Raw genomic sequence first — 19915 nt, 5'->3', positions numbered from 1 at the left:
TTTATTTGGTCCAATGCCAGCAGATAGGGGCCTGAACAGATAGTTGGAAAAGAACTTTACAAGCCGTCACAAAGGTGCAGCTATAGTTGCAGCTGCACTGTAACTGATCATATCATATCATATCTCGCCTTGACAGGAGTTGTTAAAACAAACGCCCCCATCACTCCATGGCTTTTTGCACCTTCCTCAAGCCTTGTTTACAGTAATGAGGATGTATAATTCATAATAATAAAAGCGTAGGGGCAAAAAAACAGCATAATGCATGATTTTCTCCTGTAGTGTATCTTTGATTGTGCAGGGATTATAAAAAGCACAAAGACCACGGGGAACAAATGACTAAAAACAGGCATCCCTTGTGCATTAAGCAGGCTGTGATGTCATTTGCTTAGTTCCAGGTCTCAGGGTTGCTGATCAAATGCTACTATCTGCAGCTGTTCATTTCTCCTTGGATGTTTTTTGCATCGAGAGTTTTTCTGATCAGTCTCAGGTTTGCATATTTATCTTAAAAAATGGGGATATTTAGGGATTTTGTACCATGAGCCGAATTGTCCGCAGAGGTCTCTTCCTCTCCAAAACAAATTAGCCAGGTGATTTAAACCGGTAAAAACACTGAGTAAAGCAGTTTCAAGTTACAAATCGTCATTTTTCCTATGATGTGTGGTGTGCTTAAATCTATGATGTGTGGTGTGCTTAAATCCTTCACTCTGACCACGGTTCACTCCTTCACTCTGGACCTTAAGGTCATTTGTCAAGCAAAAACACCAAACATTCACTTGTTCCTGTTTTGTAAAAATGCAAAAAATTTGCCACTTTTCTCTGTTTTCTTTTCAACTTTTTGAAAATCTTTGAACAACTGAAAAACAATTGAAATATTTGGAGTATTTCAAAAGGTGCAGTGAAAAACCTTAGCTGGCGCTCATCATGTTTTATATCACCTGTTCACATATCATCTGCCAGTTATGGTCCCACCCCTGACACCAACTCCCACTCATTCTTAACACACACACACACACACACACACACACACACACACACACTCCCCCCCACACACACACACTCCTGCTATGTCTCCCCTATCCATTAGAGTAAACACATCAGATTGGGATATTTACTCTTTGGACCGTAACTGAAGGGTCCAGATTAGTCTGTTTATAGAGTGTAAAACAGTAGGGAGACATTGCCTGACTAATGAGCACACATGCATTCATGCACACAAATGCATGTGTCACTGAAATCACAGTGAGATGATAGCGTGATGCTGAAAACAAAAGGCTGATGAGTAATGATCTAATTGCTGAAACACACAGAAAGGTGCACAGGCAGAGCTTCATGGACGGTTGAGTAAAACATCATCCTGCTGTCGTCATGGTAATATAGACATCAGCGGTAAAAACTCTAAAAATGAAGCTGTTATACCGACTCCTGTGTTATTTTGGGTTCTGGGTTTTTACGCAACCGAGTGAATCTCTTGGGTTTTTTTTGTTGAATGTTTTTCCCCCCTTCTCTCTTCTTCCTCTGAACACATCCTGAGAAATGCTAATGACTAGCGTTTCATCCCGACTGTGCTCTGGTGCTCGGCGCGCTTCAATATCTGACTCACCTGCCTCTCCTAAAACGTCCCTGTGAATAATAAAAAATCTGCTTGTCGCCTCAAATCAACAGATGAACGAAAAAAAAAAAAGAGAATGGGGGCTGCCTTATTGTTGACAGGCCGCAGCTTCATCCAGATTTCTCTCTCTGAGGAGCCGCAGTTTGCTTATGTGCTGCGGTGTAGGTGCAAGTGACTCATGACTGCTTCATTTACGCCAGAGTCAATCCATGAAATGATCGTTTTTTTCCTGGCTGCTGTCTCGCCAATGGCATCATCCCCTGGCTGACCCACTGCCAGCAGGGTGGTATAGAAAACCCATTGTGTGCTCAAGGATCTGCATGGAGCCAGTCTGATTTTTTTCTATTTGTTTGTGAGTATTTGTGTGTGTTTGTGCTGCAGTGAAAGCTCTAACGAAGTCTCAGGAGAGTGCAGGATTGGACAGAGGCTATAGGGGTATTAACCTAAAACTGGCACTGCTCTATGCATCCTTTGTGAGAGAGTGAGAGACTATCCAAAGCATTATGATGTGACTATCGACAGTCAGTTCCACTGATCGTGAGAGGAGATTTAAAGGCAGAATTTCAACTGGACGTAAAATATGTGATTTACTGAGATTTATGAGCTCTCCTTTTCTGTTTTTGCTGCATCCCACGTCCTCGTGTTCCACTAAATCTCCCCTGTGGCACCAGTAGATAAATAATAGAGGAGGAGAGTTAGCCGCGAAGTGAAAAATGAGCATCTGTCTGCTTGTGCATAGGCACATGCTTATGACTGTAAATGTGTTTTGAGGAAGGGAAGACAAAACAGACTGGTGTCCAGACGTAAGGGGAAAGAGACATTGACAGGGAAAACACAGCAAGTGACAGGAGCCACTTGTGAATAAACAAGCCAGAGAAGGAAAAAAGACAGACTTAGAGGCTTCATCTGCTCTCGGGATGGTTCAGGCTATCGTGGGGGGTGTCGGGGTACACTCTCCATCTATAATGCATCATCCTTTGCTGCTGGTAGAGACAACAAGAGCTCATGGGCTAGTTAGGGAATGCAACCGTTTGTATTAGCTCTGCAGCCAGCCAAGTCATTTGTAGTCTTTATAAAAGCTGTGTGGAGGCAGTGGTTCTTATCTTTTTGGGTTGTAACACTTCAGCACAGGTTACGTGTGTATGAGCTGTTGACGTCTCAATCAGAGAGTGATTCTCCCTTCTAGATTGATTTATTTCAATCTCAAAGAGGTACATTAATCCAGCACATTCAAGTTGATTGATATAGTGCTTTAAGAACTTCATAAGTTTGTACCCTAGTGCTCCTCTGTAGATTTAGAAGGCATGGGCTAGATTTCATATATGTATGAACCAATTATAAAACTAGATTAAGCTTGTTATACCATGGTACTAAAAGAGGGAAAGCATACTTACAGTTAGAAGTTGGAACATTTGAATGCAACTTTTATAAAGGTAAAGATAATGTGGAGTAATGGCGTCCTGAGCTGGGAATGAAGTCAAACTCCCTCTGTGTCTGTGTCTCTGTCTCTGTGTTGTTTTCCGAGCTTCTCTGTGGTTTGTTGTGGTAAGCCGTTTCTGCCACGCGTGTATGTAAAGCCCATACACATTGAACCAACACCAAAGACACTAGCGGCGACGAAAGTCAACTGTTATGTCACCTCATGTCGCCTGTGTCTCAGCCAGAAAGTTGCACATAAACAGGCTGCAAAGACCATAGCCGACGGCTAACCAGCACCTACGTTCTTCGCCTGTGTGAGAGGAAATAACTCCATAACCATACCTGCAGATGGCCGTAGTCTGTAATTGTCTTTTAAAAAGGGACACTGGAAGACCGTCATGATGCTAGTTATCCAGTTAGCACATTAGCAGCAGAATCTAATATTGAAAGAACAAAGCATATTTCCTGTGCGCCAGTGAACAGTTACGCAAACCATCAGAAAAATTGTTTGTTTAGAAGCTGAATTGCTAAGGACAAATAATCTTACCTTATGTAACAAGTTTGTTCTGATCTCACCCCCTCTTGACTTTAGCTCTTTGTTTACTTTCCTCACTTCTGTTTCTCTTCTTGTGATTTCATTCACCGACTAGACACCAGCCTAACATGCTGAATCTGCGGGAAAAAAGCTAACAAGGGCCAACAAGCCCAACATTGACTGATGGCCGACTGAGGCATGGCGTGTCAGGGCCTGCAGTGCCTGAGTGTATCCCACTGGCTAGCTAATCACAGCTGTTCTGCACTGTGCTCAAAGGACGGCTACCACTGATAATGCTGTCCCGATCCACAGGTCGTCCCAGCACTGGTAGCTCTGTCAGCTGTTGTTAGCGCCTTTTAGCACCAGCAGCTACAAGTCGCTGGCTCAGCCACCTCCACCTTCTGAATTATAGGCAAGCTTTAAGTAACATATACAGCTTTAACGTTGGGGGTTGGTCACTTTAATGGGTAAAAGAAAACAGTGTTGACAGTTTGAGAGAGACTGCATGTGAACTGTAGCCTCCAGCATGCAAGTCAGGTGGTCTGTATTCCTCAACCATCATATCAGTGTTTATTGCAGCGACAAAAACTACATTTAAAGTTAAAATGCATTCTAGCCACTCTTCTGTAAAAAACATTTTCAACTTGTCCACCACACATCATGCTTCTTAAACTCACTCTTCATGATGATCATGGCACCTCTTAACTTCATTTTGCTTTTATTCCCAACAAACATAAACACATTATCATAGGTATTTCCACCTTTGCTGTTGAACAAAAGACAGATGGAGTCATTTTTCTGGAAAGGACGACCATTAATCACAAGCGCAACAGATTGCCTGTCAGAAAACCGTAAACACAGGTTGTGTCGAGCGTCTGGATGAACGCCACACGCTGTCGTTTGTCTGTTTAGCACTGTCACCTTTCATCTCATCATCCATCCTCATCTCAATCGTCCATTTATCATATTCAAAATGCACGAGCCAGCTACAGCCAGAACGCAAATTGGCAAATTTCCTCTGTGTAATCACACCCAACGGCAGAACAAAAGAGCGAGAAAGGCGAGAGCGAGGGAGGGGAGCATTGTTTAGAAATAGGAGATGCTTGTATGGAGTACAGAAGTGATAAGTGGAGAACTCCATCTGCGCCTGCCCGTAAGATGGGCCCTAATTTGCTTATTTGTAGCTGTCAGTTGTGCTTTTGTGTGCCCAGCGATCGAGGCCTATTGACAGGCCGAGGCTGCGGACGACAACACTCAGAAGCACTGTAACCTCTATCTAAACACGAGTCTCAACTGCCACTTGTTTCGTGAATGCTTCAGTCATTATTTCCCTCTCCTCTCCTCTCCTCTCCTCTCCTCTCCTCTCCTCTCCTGTCCCTTCTCTCCTCTCCTGTCCTCTACTGCCCTTCCCTCGCTCACTGCCTCTCTTTTTTTACACTCTCTTATCTCATCTTGCGAGCATGTTTATTTTATGCTTTTTGCAGACCGCCTCAGCTTGCCGTGTTTTCTCTGCTGGTAAACCATGTTTCACTTTCCACTTCAACAGGTTGGGATGAAAAGGGTGTATGTAGAAATACAGGCAGTAGTGTAAATCACACTGTTAAACTGTATGGAAAAAAAACTTTCATAATTTTCCTGCTTGTCTTTTGTTTGACTTTCCTGTCTCTCTCTTCACCTAGTTTCCTTTCCTCTCTTTTTCTGTGTGAATCTCTTCAGTTCCTCCCCTCATCCCTTTGTTTCCCCTCCTTGTGTTGTCTTTTTCCTCTTCCCGCTACTTTGCTTTACCTTTTTCTTAAATTGTCCTGATTGTCCTAACTCCTCTCCTCTCTTCTCCTTTCCTTGTTTTCTTTCCTCTTTTTCTTCTTGTACGTCTTTTCAGCTCCTTTCCTCATCCTCTCCTTGTTTCCTTTCCTCTCCTCTCCTTGTGCGTCTTTTCAGTTCTTTCTCAGCTTGTTGTACTGTCTCTCCCCTCTTTCTCTCCTTGTAGGTAATTTCAGCTCCTCCTCTCCTCTCCTCTCCTCTCCTCTCCTCTCCTCTCCTCTCTTTTCTGTGTGTATCTTTCCAGTTGCTCCTCTCCTCTCTTTCCCTTTTGTTTTCTTTCTTCCTCCTCTTCTTGTAGGTCTTTTCTGCTCCTCCCCATCCACTGCTTTCCTCTCCCCTCCTTGTTTCCTTTCCTCTTTTTTCTGTGTGCATCTTTTCAGTCCCTCCCCTCATCTCTTTGTTTCCTCTCCTCATGTTGTGTCTTCGCCACCCATCTCTTCTCCTTCCTTTCCTTTCCTCTCCTCTCCTCTCATCTCCTCGTTTCCTCTCCTCTCCTCTCCTCTCCTCTCCTCCCCTCTCTGGGGAGGATTAGGACAGAGTCCTTTTCATCCTGCTGTAATCCTACACTGGCAACCCAACTCCAACAAGAATAAACATACACACTCACACACTCACACACACACACACACACACACACACACACACACACACACACACACATTGTGCTGTGAGATATCTATATGTTCTGGGGGCTTTTCCCAAATAAGACCATTCACATACAATCCGACCACATAGCCATACAGTTTGCTTCATGTTCGTCTGGAAAAAGAGCATCAGAAAGGATGATGGAATATGTTGCAGTTAATTTTCTGCTCTGGTTGTTGCTCCTCTCCAAAAAAAGTGAAAGAGAGAGGCATAAGGCATGAATGAGAGAGGGAGATGTAAACAGTCTGATCTACCTCCCAGCCCGTCTCTGTCATCCCCCTCGAGGTGGGGCCTTGCTGGGACTCTTGTCAGCTGAGCTCCCCCCCTGCTGAGACCTACAATGGCAGATTGGCAACCCTAATACCACAGCTCTCTTTATCTGCCTGAATTAAAACCCAATTGGCAAAGGGTTATGGGAATTGCTGGCTCAGGAAGAGCGTTTTATTTATTTATTTTATTTTTCAGGAATTATGTGGGTGGGCGCATTTTAGGGAAAAAAAATGTAATCAGAGGGATAGAAGCTTGAGGGGTATCAGTCAGAGGATTAAACACTGAGCTAATACAGTGAGATGCAGAGCTGTTGTTAGCCCTTTATTAAGAAGGATGTGTGTTTGTTTTCAAAAGGATGGGGCCCATGTGTGTATGTGTGTGTACGTGCTTACAGGAAGTGCTTGCAAGGCAGGCAGGATGTACAGGAAGTGTTTGGTTTGGCTGAGCTGCCAGCTAGGTTGCTGCTCTGAGGATTGCTGATGCAGGGGACATAGATGCAAAGATTCCCCCTCTTTTGTCTTGCATTCAAACTTTGCAGCAGACACACAGCACAAAGAACACACACACTGAGAGAAAGGAAATCTTGTAGACTCAGCTGGGACAGAGACGAAGCACTCCAGGAAAATAGCTGTGAACTGAACTCGGTACTCTGGGGCTGTCAACTAATTGAACCATCCATCAGTTTTATTCCACTGCGCGGAAACAGGGGAACCTGGTCACTTATGAAACATGGGGGTGTGATGGACAAGCCACACTTATTACGTAACTAGTCCATGTCCCTGCTGCAGAGAGGGTGACGTTGTAGAGTCAAAATAGGACAGGGGATAAGAGGAGGGTATGTTAGGATGAAGGGCTCATCAGAGGTGAACCTAAGCTTTTTTATGTCAGCTGTAGGGGTGTGATATTGAAAGTGAATTGAGAAAAGACAGAATAAAAGATGATCAGGTTGGAATGGCTGCAGGTCTGTAAAATGCCTTACATTCAATTTTATAAATATTGGGCCTTAAAAGATGAACCTAACACAACCTAACACTGAACCCAGTACTGTATTTTACTTTATACTTTTGGCAAAAATATCCCTCTAATAACCATATTCCTATATAAAACTTTCCTCTGTACACGACATGTTTACCTATATAAGAAAAAGGTGATTTCTCCAAACTTAAGTCTTAAATTTACCTATAAATTATCTTAAAAGGGTCTTTAAAAGTACTTAATTTAAGTGTCTGATACCTGTAGACACCGTGGAAAAATGAAGCTGCTATATCACATGAATGCACATTGATGCACAGAACTGCTTATTGAGTCTGCTCATTATTATCTCACCTCCCATGGTTATACAGGTCAGCACAATTCATCTGCTGAGGTAAGGTAGAAGAATGATAAGGGCAGCAACTAACGATAATTTTGATTGTCGATTAATCAGCCAATTATTTTCTGAGTTAATCCGTTAATCTCAGAGTCCAAAATGTCGTTTTCAGATGTCTTATTTTGTCCAATAAACAGTCTATAACCCAAAGATATTAAATTAGTTTTGCAATATAATTATGAAATATAATTGTTCAAGAGTTGAATGAAGTAACACCCGCCACCCATAAGGAAAAACTGTAAAAAAGCAAAACAAAAATAGAAGTGCAAAAGTGCAGACTGGATAAAAGTAGCAGAGGGACAGAGATGGACGCAAATAGAAGGAAAGGCAGAGATAATCATGAATGCAAAGTAAGAGTGAAATGCGGCGTTGAAAGACGAGACGACAGGGAGGGAGCTGTTATCGGCGCACGACCCTGTCTGCAAAATCTCAGTGACATACCCCAGTACCCTCCGCCTGTGCTTGCACTCCCGCCTGCCCCATATCTTCTGTGTTGACAGCTGATGGGAAGATGGCCCGCTCAGTCAAGGTAACGAGTCGGACTGAGGCTAGGATGGAGAGGAAAGACAGAAAGAGCTTACGAACTCTTAATAGTGCATGAGCTTGTCCTTATCACTGCCTCTGATTTCAATCTCGCTGCAGGTTTCCCCTCAGCTCCGGCACAAGGTCGTATATTTAATTCTCTGAGGCCACAACTCCGCTCATCAACTCCATATATAGTACATCACAGATATACATCCTGTCCTCATAGATCTCTGAGGGAAGCACTTGGGATCAGATAAACTTTTCATTGAGGGACTGAACCAGTGAGAGAGAGCAAAGAAGCACTGTGTTGTAATCATATTCAGCCTCCACTGACTCAAATGTTAGGGTTGAGCTTTTTCACAGGAGCTATTGTTGGATTTAATTGTCTGAACTGTTTTTGCTGAATTGTCCATTTTCCTGGACCGCGCTCAGATTCAACAACTGGTCTCACACTTTACCAGATGTGCTGGATTCTTGGTGCCAACGACTTTGGACAGGACAAACTTAAATTAGCTCAAGTGTGAAAATGTCCTTTTAAATAAAATCTAAAGATGTACGTGCACAACATTTTTAAGATTTCAGTCTAAAGTCCCTCATTTTTTTTCTTTTCTTTTTCCAAACAGACTCGTCGGGCCAGGTGCCCTCGTCGCCCCTGGGCTCCCCCACGTCCCACCGGGGAATGCACCCGTCTCTGCTCAGCCCGACGTCCATGGGGCCCTCAGGCTCCCTCCACTCTCCCATCAGCACGCTGAGTTCGCCCATGAACGGCCTGGCCTCACCCTTCTCCGTCATCAGTTCGCCCATGGGCCCCCACTCCATGAACTCTCCTGGCATGGGCTACGGCCCCAGCGTTAGCCCCCAGGTGAGGCCTGTGACAGATTCCCAGATACGCACATGCACTTTTGCGTATTCAGACATAGTTTCCTCAAGGTTACTTTTATATACATTAAAGCAAACACTAACACAAACCTGGAACTACGTTGGCAAGGCAATGAGAGGTCAGTTTAAATCCAGTGTCCAAAGCTTGTGGTCTCTGTATGGGCCATGTTTCACTCGTTATGGAAAGACGGCATGTAGTTAAGTTTGTAATATGCATGTTAGTTTGAAGTTAGCGGTCTGTGCTCATGCACTGTGTGTCAAGCCTTACTAGTCCAGTTTGGGTGAAATTGAGGTTTTATTCCACATTTCCAGAGGCAATATACTTGCCAACCCTCTTGTTGTTCCCGGGAGACTCACGTTTCTCATTGCACTGTCCTGATTTCTTTCTGGAGTCCCAATTCTCCCGTATTTCTCCCAATTTATGAAAAATTGTCACACTTTTTTTCCCCCCCTTTTCGCTACCACAACCTGTTCCTGGCACTGTACAGCATGGACGAAGCTTTACAACTCACAGTGCACTGTTCACTACCTGTTGGCGCTTCTTCCTCTCCTCCTCCTTCTCCGACCCTGGAGAGTCTGAGAGGGGCACCCTTTGAGTCAGGCTTGGCTGCCAGTAGACACCTCGTCACGCACATAAGTCTGACAGGATGCTCTAGTGAGGGTTTTAGGGGTGCCTTTGGGGTTGGGGGAGACTCGGCTTGCGCTACTCCACCGCAATGGAGTACCCAGCTGTCTTCCAGAGACTATGAGCTTCCTATTCTGCCTCATTTAGGCATTTAGACCTAGGGGTGTGTGGCTTAGGGAGGACAGCCAGCTGTGGGTCTCTGGCGCAGGCCAAGCCTACAGCCTATGGCATCCCTCCTTCCTCCTGATACTTTTCTGGAGTACCAGGGTCACGAACCAAAAAGTAGACAAAATTCAATGTATTGCAGTGTAGTTAATATTTCAAAGTCACCAGGATCCATTGAACAAAGTTATTGAAACTCAGACATTTCAGGGGTAGGACCCCCAGACCCCACACCGAGGTTTCAAAATCTTTTTGAGGTCTTAAGAATGGCAAATATCTAGTCACAAATTTGTTCCTCCAGTACTTTGAAAACTTTGAGAGTTGTTGATTTCTGATTTGTTTGGGTTTCTAGTAAGTAAACATGTTCCCTGAATTACACTAAATCCTGCAAAGAAGTTTAATTAAGACGCCTGATATGTACCCATGTTACAACAAAGAGATTTAGCGGTGCTTGTAAGCTTTTTTATAATGTTTCTCCCTGTTTCCACTTCCTATGCTAAGCTAAGCTAGCCATCTCCTCACTGTAGCCTCATATCAAACAGACAGACACGAGAGCCAATTGATCATCTCATTTATCCCCTTGCCCAGAAAGTGAATGAGCAAATTGTTGAACTATTCCTTTTAATAAACAAGTAAGTCTTAGAAGTCACAGTGGATTTAGGGCCAAGCTACAGTCAGACACCAGAAAGTTTGATGTTCAGTAGCCTTCGCCATGGTGTCATGAGGTTTCTCTGTGTATTCACAAAGAAACACAATTGCCCTGTAAACTAACCAAACGGTTGAGTAGCATGTCTTACAAACTGTATTCACATGTCTCAGAAGTGCAAATTACAGTCGCTTACAGTTGCACGCACACACACACACCCACACGCATATAATTTCCCTAAGCCAGGCCCCAGCAGACAGAGGCCCTGCTTTGACCCCATGCCACAGTTAATCAAGGCCTATTCAACAGGGATTCCACACTACTTTGCTCTGTCACTCTGTCTTCCATATCTGAGGCATATTTGTCACTCTCTCCCACCATATTTTGCTTTCTTCTTTCGCCCTTCATTCTTCTTCTTCTCCGGCTGTCCTCTTTCCGCTCTTTTTTTTTTCCGCCTTTCTTGTTTTCTTACGCCTTGTCTCTTTCACACCATCTCTATTTCCTGTCTCTTCCTCTCTGTCTCCATCGTTTTTTTTTTTGTTCCATCAATAAGCCTTGGTTTCTTTGGTATTAAAAACACACACACACGCACACACACAATTAAGACATCAAAGCTTGCAGTGGCCCAGTTTCCGTCTCGAGCCATATCTAAAATTGAAATTGTTTCCCCCCAAAATGCAGTGGCTGCCCTTTTTTGTGTTTGTGAATAATTGTGTTTAAGTGTGTCGGCAATGTGATGCTATTTGGGATGGGCTCTCTTTGGCTATTGTTGGGCTTATCGTCAAAGTGTCCCACATGTAATGGAGTTAAGGGTGGATTAGGGGCACTTTCAGAAAGCGGCCAGAATCTTTCATTGCTCGAAAGCCCTCTCCCCACCACAGCCACCACCACTCCTCTCCTTCTGATTCCGCTACACTTTTTAATTCCAACACTTTCATCTGTGCTGCTGTTTCTGTCCCGGAGCGCCATACTTTGTATGCAGGTTGGGTGTTTAGGAAGCAAACGTTACAGTTGATTGTCTGTCTCAGTCTGTCTCATTGGGATGAACAGGAGCTTAAGTGGTCTTTTACTTTCTGAGTGTACATATTTACATCTTAAAAGTTATTGCTATCATGAAAAGTATCACATATTGTAGACAGGCTTTTTTACTAGCTGATCATTACTGCCTATTGGCCAATCCTGCTGTTTAAAGAGCAGATAACAGCTACTTCTGTCACTGGTGACAGTTTTAATACTGTATATACAGTAATTGCAGCTGTATTGACTTGTGTTACAGGTCATGTCTGGTTTCTAGTCGTTAACAGAGCTGCATAGTTTTGAATTTGGTTAAACAGCTGGCACATGGGTAAAGGCGCCATAAAAATGACCATCGGCACCACATTTTCCTCTTTGAGTTGTCGAATATAGACACCTGGATGTGACTAAGAATGGCAGCATATGTGAACCTGAAATTAGGGCTTGGCGTCGAAAAACGAAACTAGTTCTGATATGATGCCTAAATTTAAGTATCATGAAACAATATCTTCCTTTTAAAAACACACACGTTTTTCTGCACGACCCTTTCTTCATCGAGCAGCTATACGATGGATTAGTTTTGGTCAGGGTGGATGATAGAGTCCCACCCTCTTCGTCAAGGCTCTCCACCCGTTTCAAGATGCCAGCGTGTGTTTACCAGTGTTGTGCACGTTCACACTTCACAAGAACAAGCCTAAAGTTCAGGTCACAGAGATTTAAATGTAGTGGCTCACGTTCATGGTTCACAATTAGAATTTTGTATTTTTGAAGTTCATAGTCCAAAAAATTAACTAGTGTAAGTTACTTTCCATTTTTTTAGACTAAAATAAAATCTCTGGATCATTATTCACCCGCAGATATTTCCCAAGTCTGTTTGGATGCTTCAACTTAATGTGTCTTTTCGAATTCTTTGCTGGCATGATTTTTTTTTTCTCATTACAGTCAATTCTGACTGGTTCATAAAACTTCAGCAGTTCCGGTAACTGCATTGTCTGAATTGCCAGTTGCACTAGCCATGCAGCTGTTGAAATTTCTGCTCCCTCATCAAATAGTGTTTTCCTCCTGTTAATGCCTGCATAATGCCCCCCTCCATGGTTACGTGAAGGAAAATGGTTGGTTTAGATTTAACACAATGAGCAAACAGCCTTCAACACAAAAACGGCATGCCGGTGCATGTTCATGGACAACACTGGTGGTGAAGCAGAACCTCCCTTATCCTAGTTTCTATATACAGACTCTACATTCAGTAAATGTAGAGTCTGTAGGCAAACCCCGGAGATCTTGCCTCTGGAAGAAGAGTGGAAGAGCCCTGGTTTCCGGTTGTAGGCTGTTTGTAGTCCACGTGATATTGACCAATCACGTTTGAGCCGGCTGCAGTTGCTGCCAGGTTAAACGGTCCGTGTGCTGAACTAATGAGGCGGAACACAACTGGCGTCACTGCAAACTCTGAAACCATCGCAATGGTTCAGCATATTTACTTATATATAAATGGAAGTTGGAAACGGAAATTCGCCTCCTCCACCCAAATCAAACCAGAATGCCAAAAAATTGGGGGTCTGCCCCCAGAGGCTGTATCGCCGTCTGCCAGAAGACAGACGCTGAATACAACCGATGGGTTCTGAGAATGCCCTTATCCTGACTCCACATTGACCTTAAACCTCAATAGTTTTTCTGCAATAATTGAATTGTGTCTACCGCAACAAGTATTGCAAATACTGAGAGTTGGCATTGTTTGAGTTGACTTTTGTCTCCTTAATCTACTGTCCTTTTTTTAGATGCTTTTGTTTTGGTGCTTGTGTTTAACGAACATTAGAAACTGATACCATGGATAAGTTTGGCTGACTTTGTTGTATCTGCACTTAACTTAATTTAATTTATACACCAGCCTCCACTAAAAGGTGCCCACAGGAGTTCTGTTTCTTTACAAATAGGTTAACACTTAGACTGTACCTGTGTACAGCTGTTTTGTAGTGTGTTATTATAAAACAGTTCTTAAATGTTCATATTCAGCCTATAAATGCTAATAAGGGAATCTGAAGAAAGTAAAAATGATGAAAAAAAAGATTTTATCACTCAAAGCAAGGCATTAAAAAAAGTATTGTTTATTCCACCATAACTCCAGTGTCGTATTAGCGCCAGTGTAGAAACGTTTCAAATGGTACCCAGCCCTAAATCTGACAGGTACTCATGTTTGAGGATTTGAGCTGTTAACCGTGAACATTTGCATAACTGAGACTGCAGAAGCTGCCGACTGTTGCTCAGTGAGGGTGGGGGAACGGCGGTTTGATGCAAACAGCGCGGCTCAGAGGTTAAAGACGGTGTCAGGGCCCCGTGGTCGTGAGGCGCGGCACTTGTGATGAGACGTGATTTGAGTCAGACGGCGTATGCCACTTGCTCTTAACACTCGGCTGACTTGCTGTTTTCATGAGCAGTTGACTGGAACGGGGTCACAGCTCAGCCTCCTCCATACTTAACCACCCAGAGGCCAGTACAAGGCCCCCGCCTTTTGTTAACCACACACACACGCCTAAACACATAGGCATGGACACACACACACACACACACACACAAACTCATTATGCACCTATGACCACACACATTTTGCATTTCAATGTGTATTATTCTTAAAGAACTCACTGCACATGTACAGTATGTTATATAAGAAAGACGTCAGAGAAAAAAAAAAAAATTGTTTAAAACTGGCAACCACTATAGCTGTACCTTATATTCCAGTTTTCTGTTTTTATGCCTCCGCGCTAGCGATAGCCGTAGCCAGAGGCATCATGTTTTGGGATTGTCTGTCCACCCCTCTGTCCATCTGTTCGTCTGTCCCATTCTTGTGAATGTGTTTCAAGAACACTTTGAGGGAACTTTTCCAAATTTGTTGCAAAAGTACACTTGAAATTAGAGATGAACCGTTAACATTTTGTTGGTCATAGGTCAAAGGTCAAGTTCATTGTGACCTTGCATCCATCTCATTCTTTTTGAACGTGATATCCCATGAATGCTTTGAGGGAAATTCAGATTCGGCAGAAACATCCACTTGGACTCAACCATCAAACTGACTATATTTTAGTGGTCAAAGGTCAAGGTCACTGTGACCTTGCATCTGTATCATTCTTATGAACGCAATATCTCAAGAACACCCTTAGGGTATTTCTCAAATTTGACACAAACATCCTTGGACTGAAAAAATAAACTGATCAGAATTTGGTGGTTGTATGTCAAAGGTCATGTACAGTGTGACCTCACAAAACATGGTGTTGGCTGTAAATCAAGAATTCTTGCGCTAATTCTGACAAACTTCACACAGAGGTCTAATTAGATATAATGATGACATTTTACATCCAAAAGGTCAAAGGTCAGCTTCACTGTGACGACATAATATTCTGCATGAAACACACACAGGAACAGAAGAGGAGACATTCGGGCAGATACTGAAATGGTGGCACTAATCTTGGGTGCTCACCTTGAAACTCTGCTGATTGTATCAGTCTGTGCTGCTGCGGGAAAGATGTGTGTGAAGCATCCATGTTTTCACAGCCGTGGATGTAAACTGTAAGAGAAACTAGACCGGTGCCTGGAGGCATACAACTGGGGGGCATATTTTTCTAGTTTTTTACTGTCTTTTTAAGTCTCTCATCACAGGAAGACCTTGGTTACCGTAAACTGCAATCATCAGTGTCTTCTTTTAGCAGAAACCCAACTTTTCAATGCATGGGAATATAAAATCCAGGTGGAAATCTCATTAAATTGCTCTGGTTCTCATTAAAACCTGTGGGATTTCCAATGAAAACTGGTACAAACTGAAAACAATGAGCCTTAACTATCCCCTACTTCAAAGACGTAAATGACAACATGATGAAAGCAGAGAACGGGTTGGACAAAACTCCCATTCTTACTGGAATCTTACATCCTACGACAGCCAAACCACATGTAAAGAGAGAGACGGTCCTTTATCATCAGCCAATTCTTACATCTCAAACAACAATACTTCCCCTTGAGCTCTGTCCTAAACATCTAGACACACTGACATGCTGTGGTTGCATACTTCTTATATTGTTGCATCTATTCTGTGCATCCTGGCCATATACTGTGCATATTGTTGATCATCAGAAGAAACATCTGCATTGTTCTGTAGTGGCCCACACATGCAGTCGGCAAACAGAGTTTGACACAAAGACGTCGCCTCCAACGCAAAATGGATGCTTTGTCTTTCGTTAGGTGGTTTTGCCATTATTAGGTTTGTCATCTCTCTTTTTTTCTGGAGCTGTTTGATGGGAGATATGGCGAGACATCTCCCCTGGTATCTGGTCAGGGGGTGGAGCCACGCCACAGCAATGCCCAATAGGATCGGACCCATCAGTGGTTGTGTCTGTAGGCTTGAACTCACTTGCCATACAGACCATCTTTGGATCACAGACACCACAATTCTCCAAGCAGCTGGTAGAGATTATACGCAGGGTTGGAGTACATTTTACACTTCCAATGACAATGGAGAGAGTGTTGTTTTTTGTGGGAAAAAAGCGGTTCTTTATCTTCGGACCGCTGCCGACTCCCTCAGTCTGTGCCCCTCTGGCTTCTGCGCTCTCCCACTGAAACCTTCCTGAGAATCCTAAACCAACAACAGGCCTCCAGTGCCTCTCAATACGCCTTAGAAATCCATATAAAGCTCGAGTGTTTCTTGAGTGGAACACAGAAGAAACAGTAATGCAAAAAAGGTGTAAATGTTTTACAGGAGATGGAACACGCGCTTAATAAGTTATAAATGAACGGCGGTGGTGATGTCATGCGCTGGGTTTGGGTACGTTGTATTTAGGCGATGGTCGCTAGGAGACAGGGGCACAACACACTCAAGAGAAAGGAAGAAAGGGAGAGAGGGAGAGTAGTGGACCTCAGCCTTCTTCCTGTGTGGGAGTAATAAAGGTCCATTCCGCTGCTCTGGACTTTGATGGACCTTGCTGTAGTCGCTCTGCATGACATCATGGTTGCAGGGCTCTAATGGCTGCACAAAGGGGCTGTGTGTAGGGTCCCAGGAGAACAGTTAAGGCTCTCTAACGTCAATCAACCCTCAAATGGATGGGGGAGAAGAATTTTTTTTGCCAAAGCTGTCTCCAGGTAGCAATTACATGCAGTTTTAGAGGCCGCTTTTTTACCCCAGCAATGGTAGTTCAAGGAAATGTAACTAATGTGTAGAATTAATGTAGTTATGTTTCACTAGACATTTAGTGCACAGTTCTTTAGTTTCTTGTAGAGAAAATCTTTCATCTCTTAAAGACGGGCCTGTGTTTCAAAATGTGAATGTAATGTAGGTAAGAAGTTTCCCATTTCCCATGTTCATTTCCTGTTGTTGCTATTAATGCAAATGTCCTGCATCTGTTTCATATTTAGTGTTCAAGACGTTCTGGCGGCAAATTACCTTCCCTTCCCTGAAATGCTTTTATTCTGGAACATATGTGGGAGGTGTTGTTTTGTTAAAGAAGCTGATGATCATAAAGGCACAGGAAGTGCAGGAAGGGAATAAGAACATAACTATATTTTCATGAAACAGTAAAACTCGTCACAACTGTGTGGTAACTTTTGGAATTTGTTCAGCAGAAATGCAACAGGTACTTTCCAATGGAATTTCTTTTGTGACTTGTTATTTAGTCTAACAGATCATAGAACATCATTTGCAATCTGTGTGTTCTGACTTGTGTGGGGCCACACAGGAGACGAGCCATTTAGGAGGTGGCAGCTATAAGGGATAGAAACTGTAACATTAGGTTTAAGTTTCAGAGAGCAGCCCCCTAATGCCGGCTATATAATGTTGCAGTTTAAATGCCTCTGGGGCACACATTTATTTTAAAGCTTCAAATAATCCCTATAGGGCTTTAATTGCATCTGGTGGTGTGATCTTACTGCAACTAGACACTGGCTGTGGACAGACATGTGTGGTGAGGCATGTCTGTGTGTAAAGTGTAATGACACTAATTATATGACTAATTCTACTTTTTATATACCTGCAAAAGCTGTGCATGGAAAGTTGTTATGGACATAGTTTTTGTCACCTAGGGGTGGGATCATGTATTATTGTATCGCAGATTGTGATGAAAAAAAACTCACAATAGGTTGATAGTGGTGGATTTTAGGGCTCTCCCGAATACTAGTTTTAGGGTATCGAAGCTTCATTGAGAAATATTCACGATTAATTGAGCTTTGAAGCTTTTTATTAACAATTAGCCATCTTATTAGCATGCAGGTCATAGTAACATTATCCATAATAGCGCGGCAGTAGCTCAGTCCATAGGGACTTGGGTTGAGAACCGGAGGGTCGCCTGTTCGAGTCCCCGTCCGGACCAAATATGGAGCATGGACTGGTAGCTGGAGAGGTGCCAGTTCACCTCCTGGGCACTGCCGAGGTGCCCTTGAGCAAGGCACCAAACCCCCCAACCGCTCGGGGCGCCTCAACAAGGGCAGCCCCCTCACTCTGACATCTCTCCACTTTGTGCATGTATAGGTCCTGTTTGTGCATGTGTGTGTCTTTCGGACCTGTGTGTAATTGACAAGCAAGAGTGAAAACATTGAATTTCCCCTCAGGGGGATTAATAAAGTAATTAAACTTAAACTTAAACTTAAAATTAAACAATACATTGCAAGATGTCTGAGCTGTTATTTACAGTTTTAAGGTGATTTGCCAAGTTCGTTGTAGATTGGCGACACACCAGTTTCCTTCGGCATATCTGGTACTCGATGCTTGGGGGTGATGTCGTCAAACTGTCTCATTTTCAGTAGCGATATCCTGCTGATGATAGATGTTAGGTAAGAGCGAGTCAGAGTCACAAACAGTTTAAATGTCTTTGTCTTAGAATAACTTAAAACAATTAACGCTGGCAACAATCAAAGCTTCAAAGCATTCGGAACAATGGTTGTAGTGAATTTCGCGATTGTGATAATCCTAAATATCATGTACAACACCGACGGCTGACGCTGCTCTGGTGTGAGTATTTTTGCTCTCTAGAGAAACCTCCTGGTGCTCATGTGGAATTTTGAAGATAATTACAAGCATGGCCGTTCTTGGCTTTCAATGTCCAATAGTCCACCAGTAACATTTTCATCACGTCTTGTCTCGTCAACAAAAACGAAACATAGATTTTGTCTTAGTTAGCTCGTGATTTTGCCGTTTTAGTCATGGAAAAGAGGTAGATGACGAAACATTGTCGTCATAGTTTTTGTCAACGAAATTGACACTGCTCACCTTTTCCATCCACGTAACATGAAAACAGATTAGTAACATCAAGTTAAAGGTAGCGATCAAACCACATTCTGCCAGACTTGGTGTTAATCAGCCCCCACTTTTTGTGTGAAGAGTGAATCAGTTACTGACTGAATAACGCTGATTGGAACATTAATCAATAAAGTACCAGGTTAGTTGTTGTGGAAAATAGCAGAGAGTCAGTACCTCTGAAACGTGTTAATGAACAAGTAAAAACAGTCTTTAAAGAGCAGGGTGCTCTTGCTAGTGGATTTATCAGTCCATTATCTGCTGGATGGTGGACAATGGAAAAACCAGTGAATGACCTGCAGGATGTAATCAATCTAAATTTAAATGACTGCTGGATTGTGTGCTATTTAGCAAAAGAAATACCACTCAGTTAAGTTCCACGTCGCATACCAGAGGACACTAGTGTAATAAATGGCTTGATGATAATGGACACACCAGAGGATGAATCAAGCGATGGCTCTCATTTTGGCACTGAGAATGCTTCTTGATCCATCACTGAGTGATATGGAAGACAATCAACAATCTTTTCAATGACTTGCTGGAGGACATACCAGTGGACAGTGGGAACGCTAGTGGAATATACTCACAGGTTGATTTACAGTACAGTTGGAAAATGGAAATACTAATCGCTTTTTTGACAAAGGAAACTGATGGTCGGGTTAATTGCTGGAGAACTTACTAATGGACAATGGAAGCACGTCAATTAATCACTGAATAACCGACAGATGACACACATGAGCATGATCACATTCATATACAGACTTATTGGACATTTTTTTAAATCTGTGTTTTAAACTTATGAACCTGACCATCCCACATGGCAGTGTTCTACACAGTCAAATAAAATCTGGAAGTTTTCATAACCATTTAAACTGCACACAGACTACATTTTTGAAAGTACTTTATCAAACTTTTCACCCAGTCATTGAGTTTGATTGGGTTGGTGGGCATTATTTGCACTTCTTATTTGGAGGCTGCATGGCTGTTAGAAATTGATATGCATATCTGTAAAATCAGTCAGCTAATACTGTGGCTTCTTTGCTGATTAAAGTGGCAAAATGTATTATGTGGCTGACAAAAACTGGGCTAAAAGTAAAGTTTCTGTCAAATTGTTTATTGGATTAATGTAACA

The 19915-nt window shown here is 42.9% G+C and overlaps 1 protein-coding gene across 2 annotated transcripts in view; it reads left to right on the top strand.

The window, feature by feature from the left end:
- The window catches only part of rxraa (retinoid X receptor, alpha a), a 125082-nt gene that overhangs the window by 63967 nt on the left and 41200 nt on the right, over window positions 1-19915 (top strand). For both annotated transcript variants that reach the window (XM_049603511.1, XM_049603512.1), the window contains exon 3: window positions 8817-9055. In XM_049603511.1, the coding sequence (XP_049459468.1) occupies window positions 8817-9055 (239 nt within the window). The remainder of the gene's footprint in view (window positions 1-8816; window positions 9056-19915) is intronic.

This window comes from Epinephelus fuscoguttatus, linkage group LG18, assembly GCF_011397635.1.
Source record: "Epinephelus fuscoguttatus linkage group LG18, E.fuscoguttatus.final_Chr_v1".
Taxonomy (NCBI): Eukaryota; Metazoa; Chordata; class Actinopteri; order Perciformes; family Serranidae; genus Epinephelus; species Epinephelus fuscoguttatus.
This window is presented reverse-complemented; position numbering and strand designations above follow the sequence as displayed.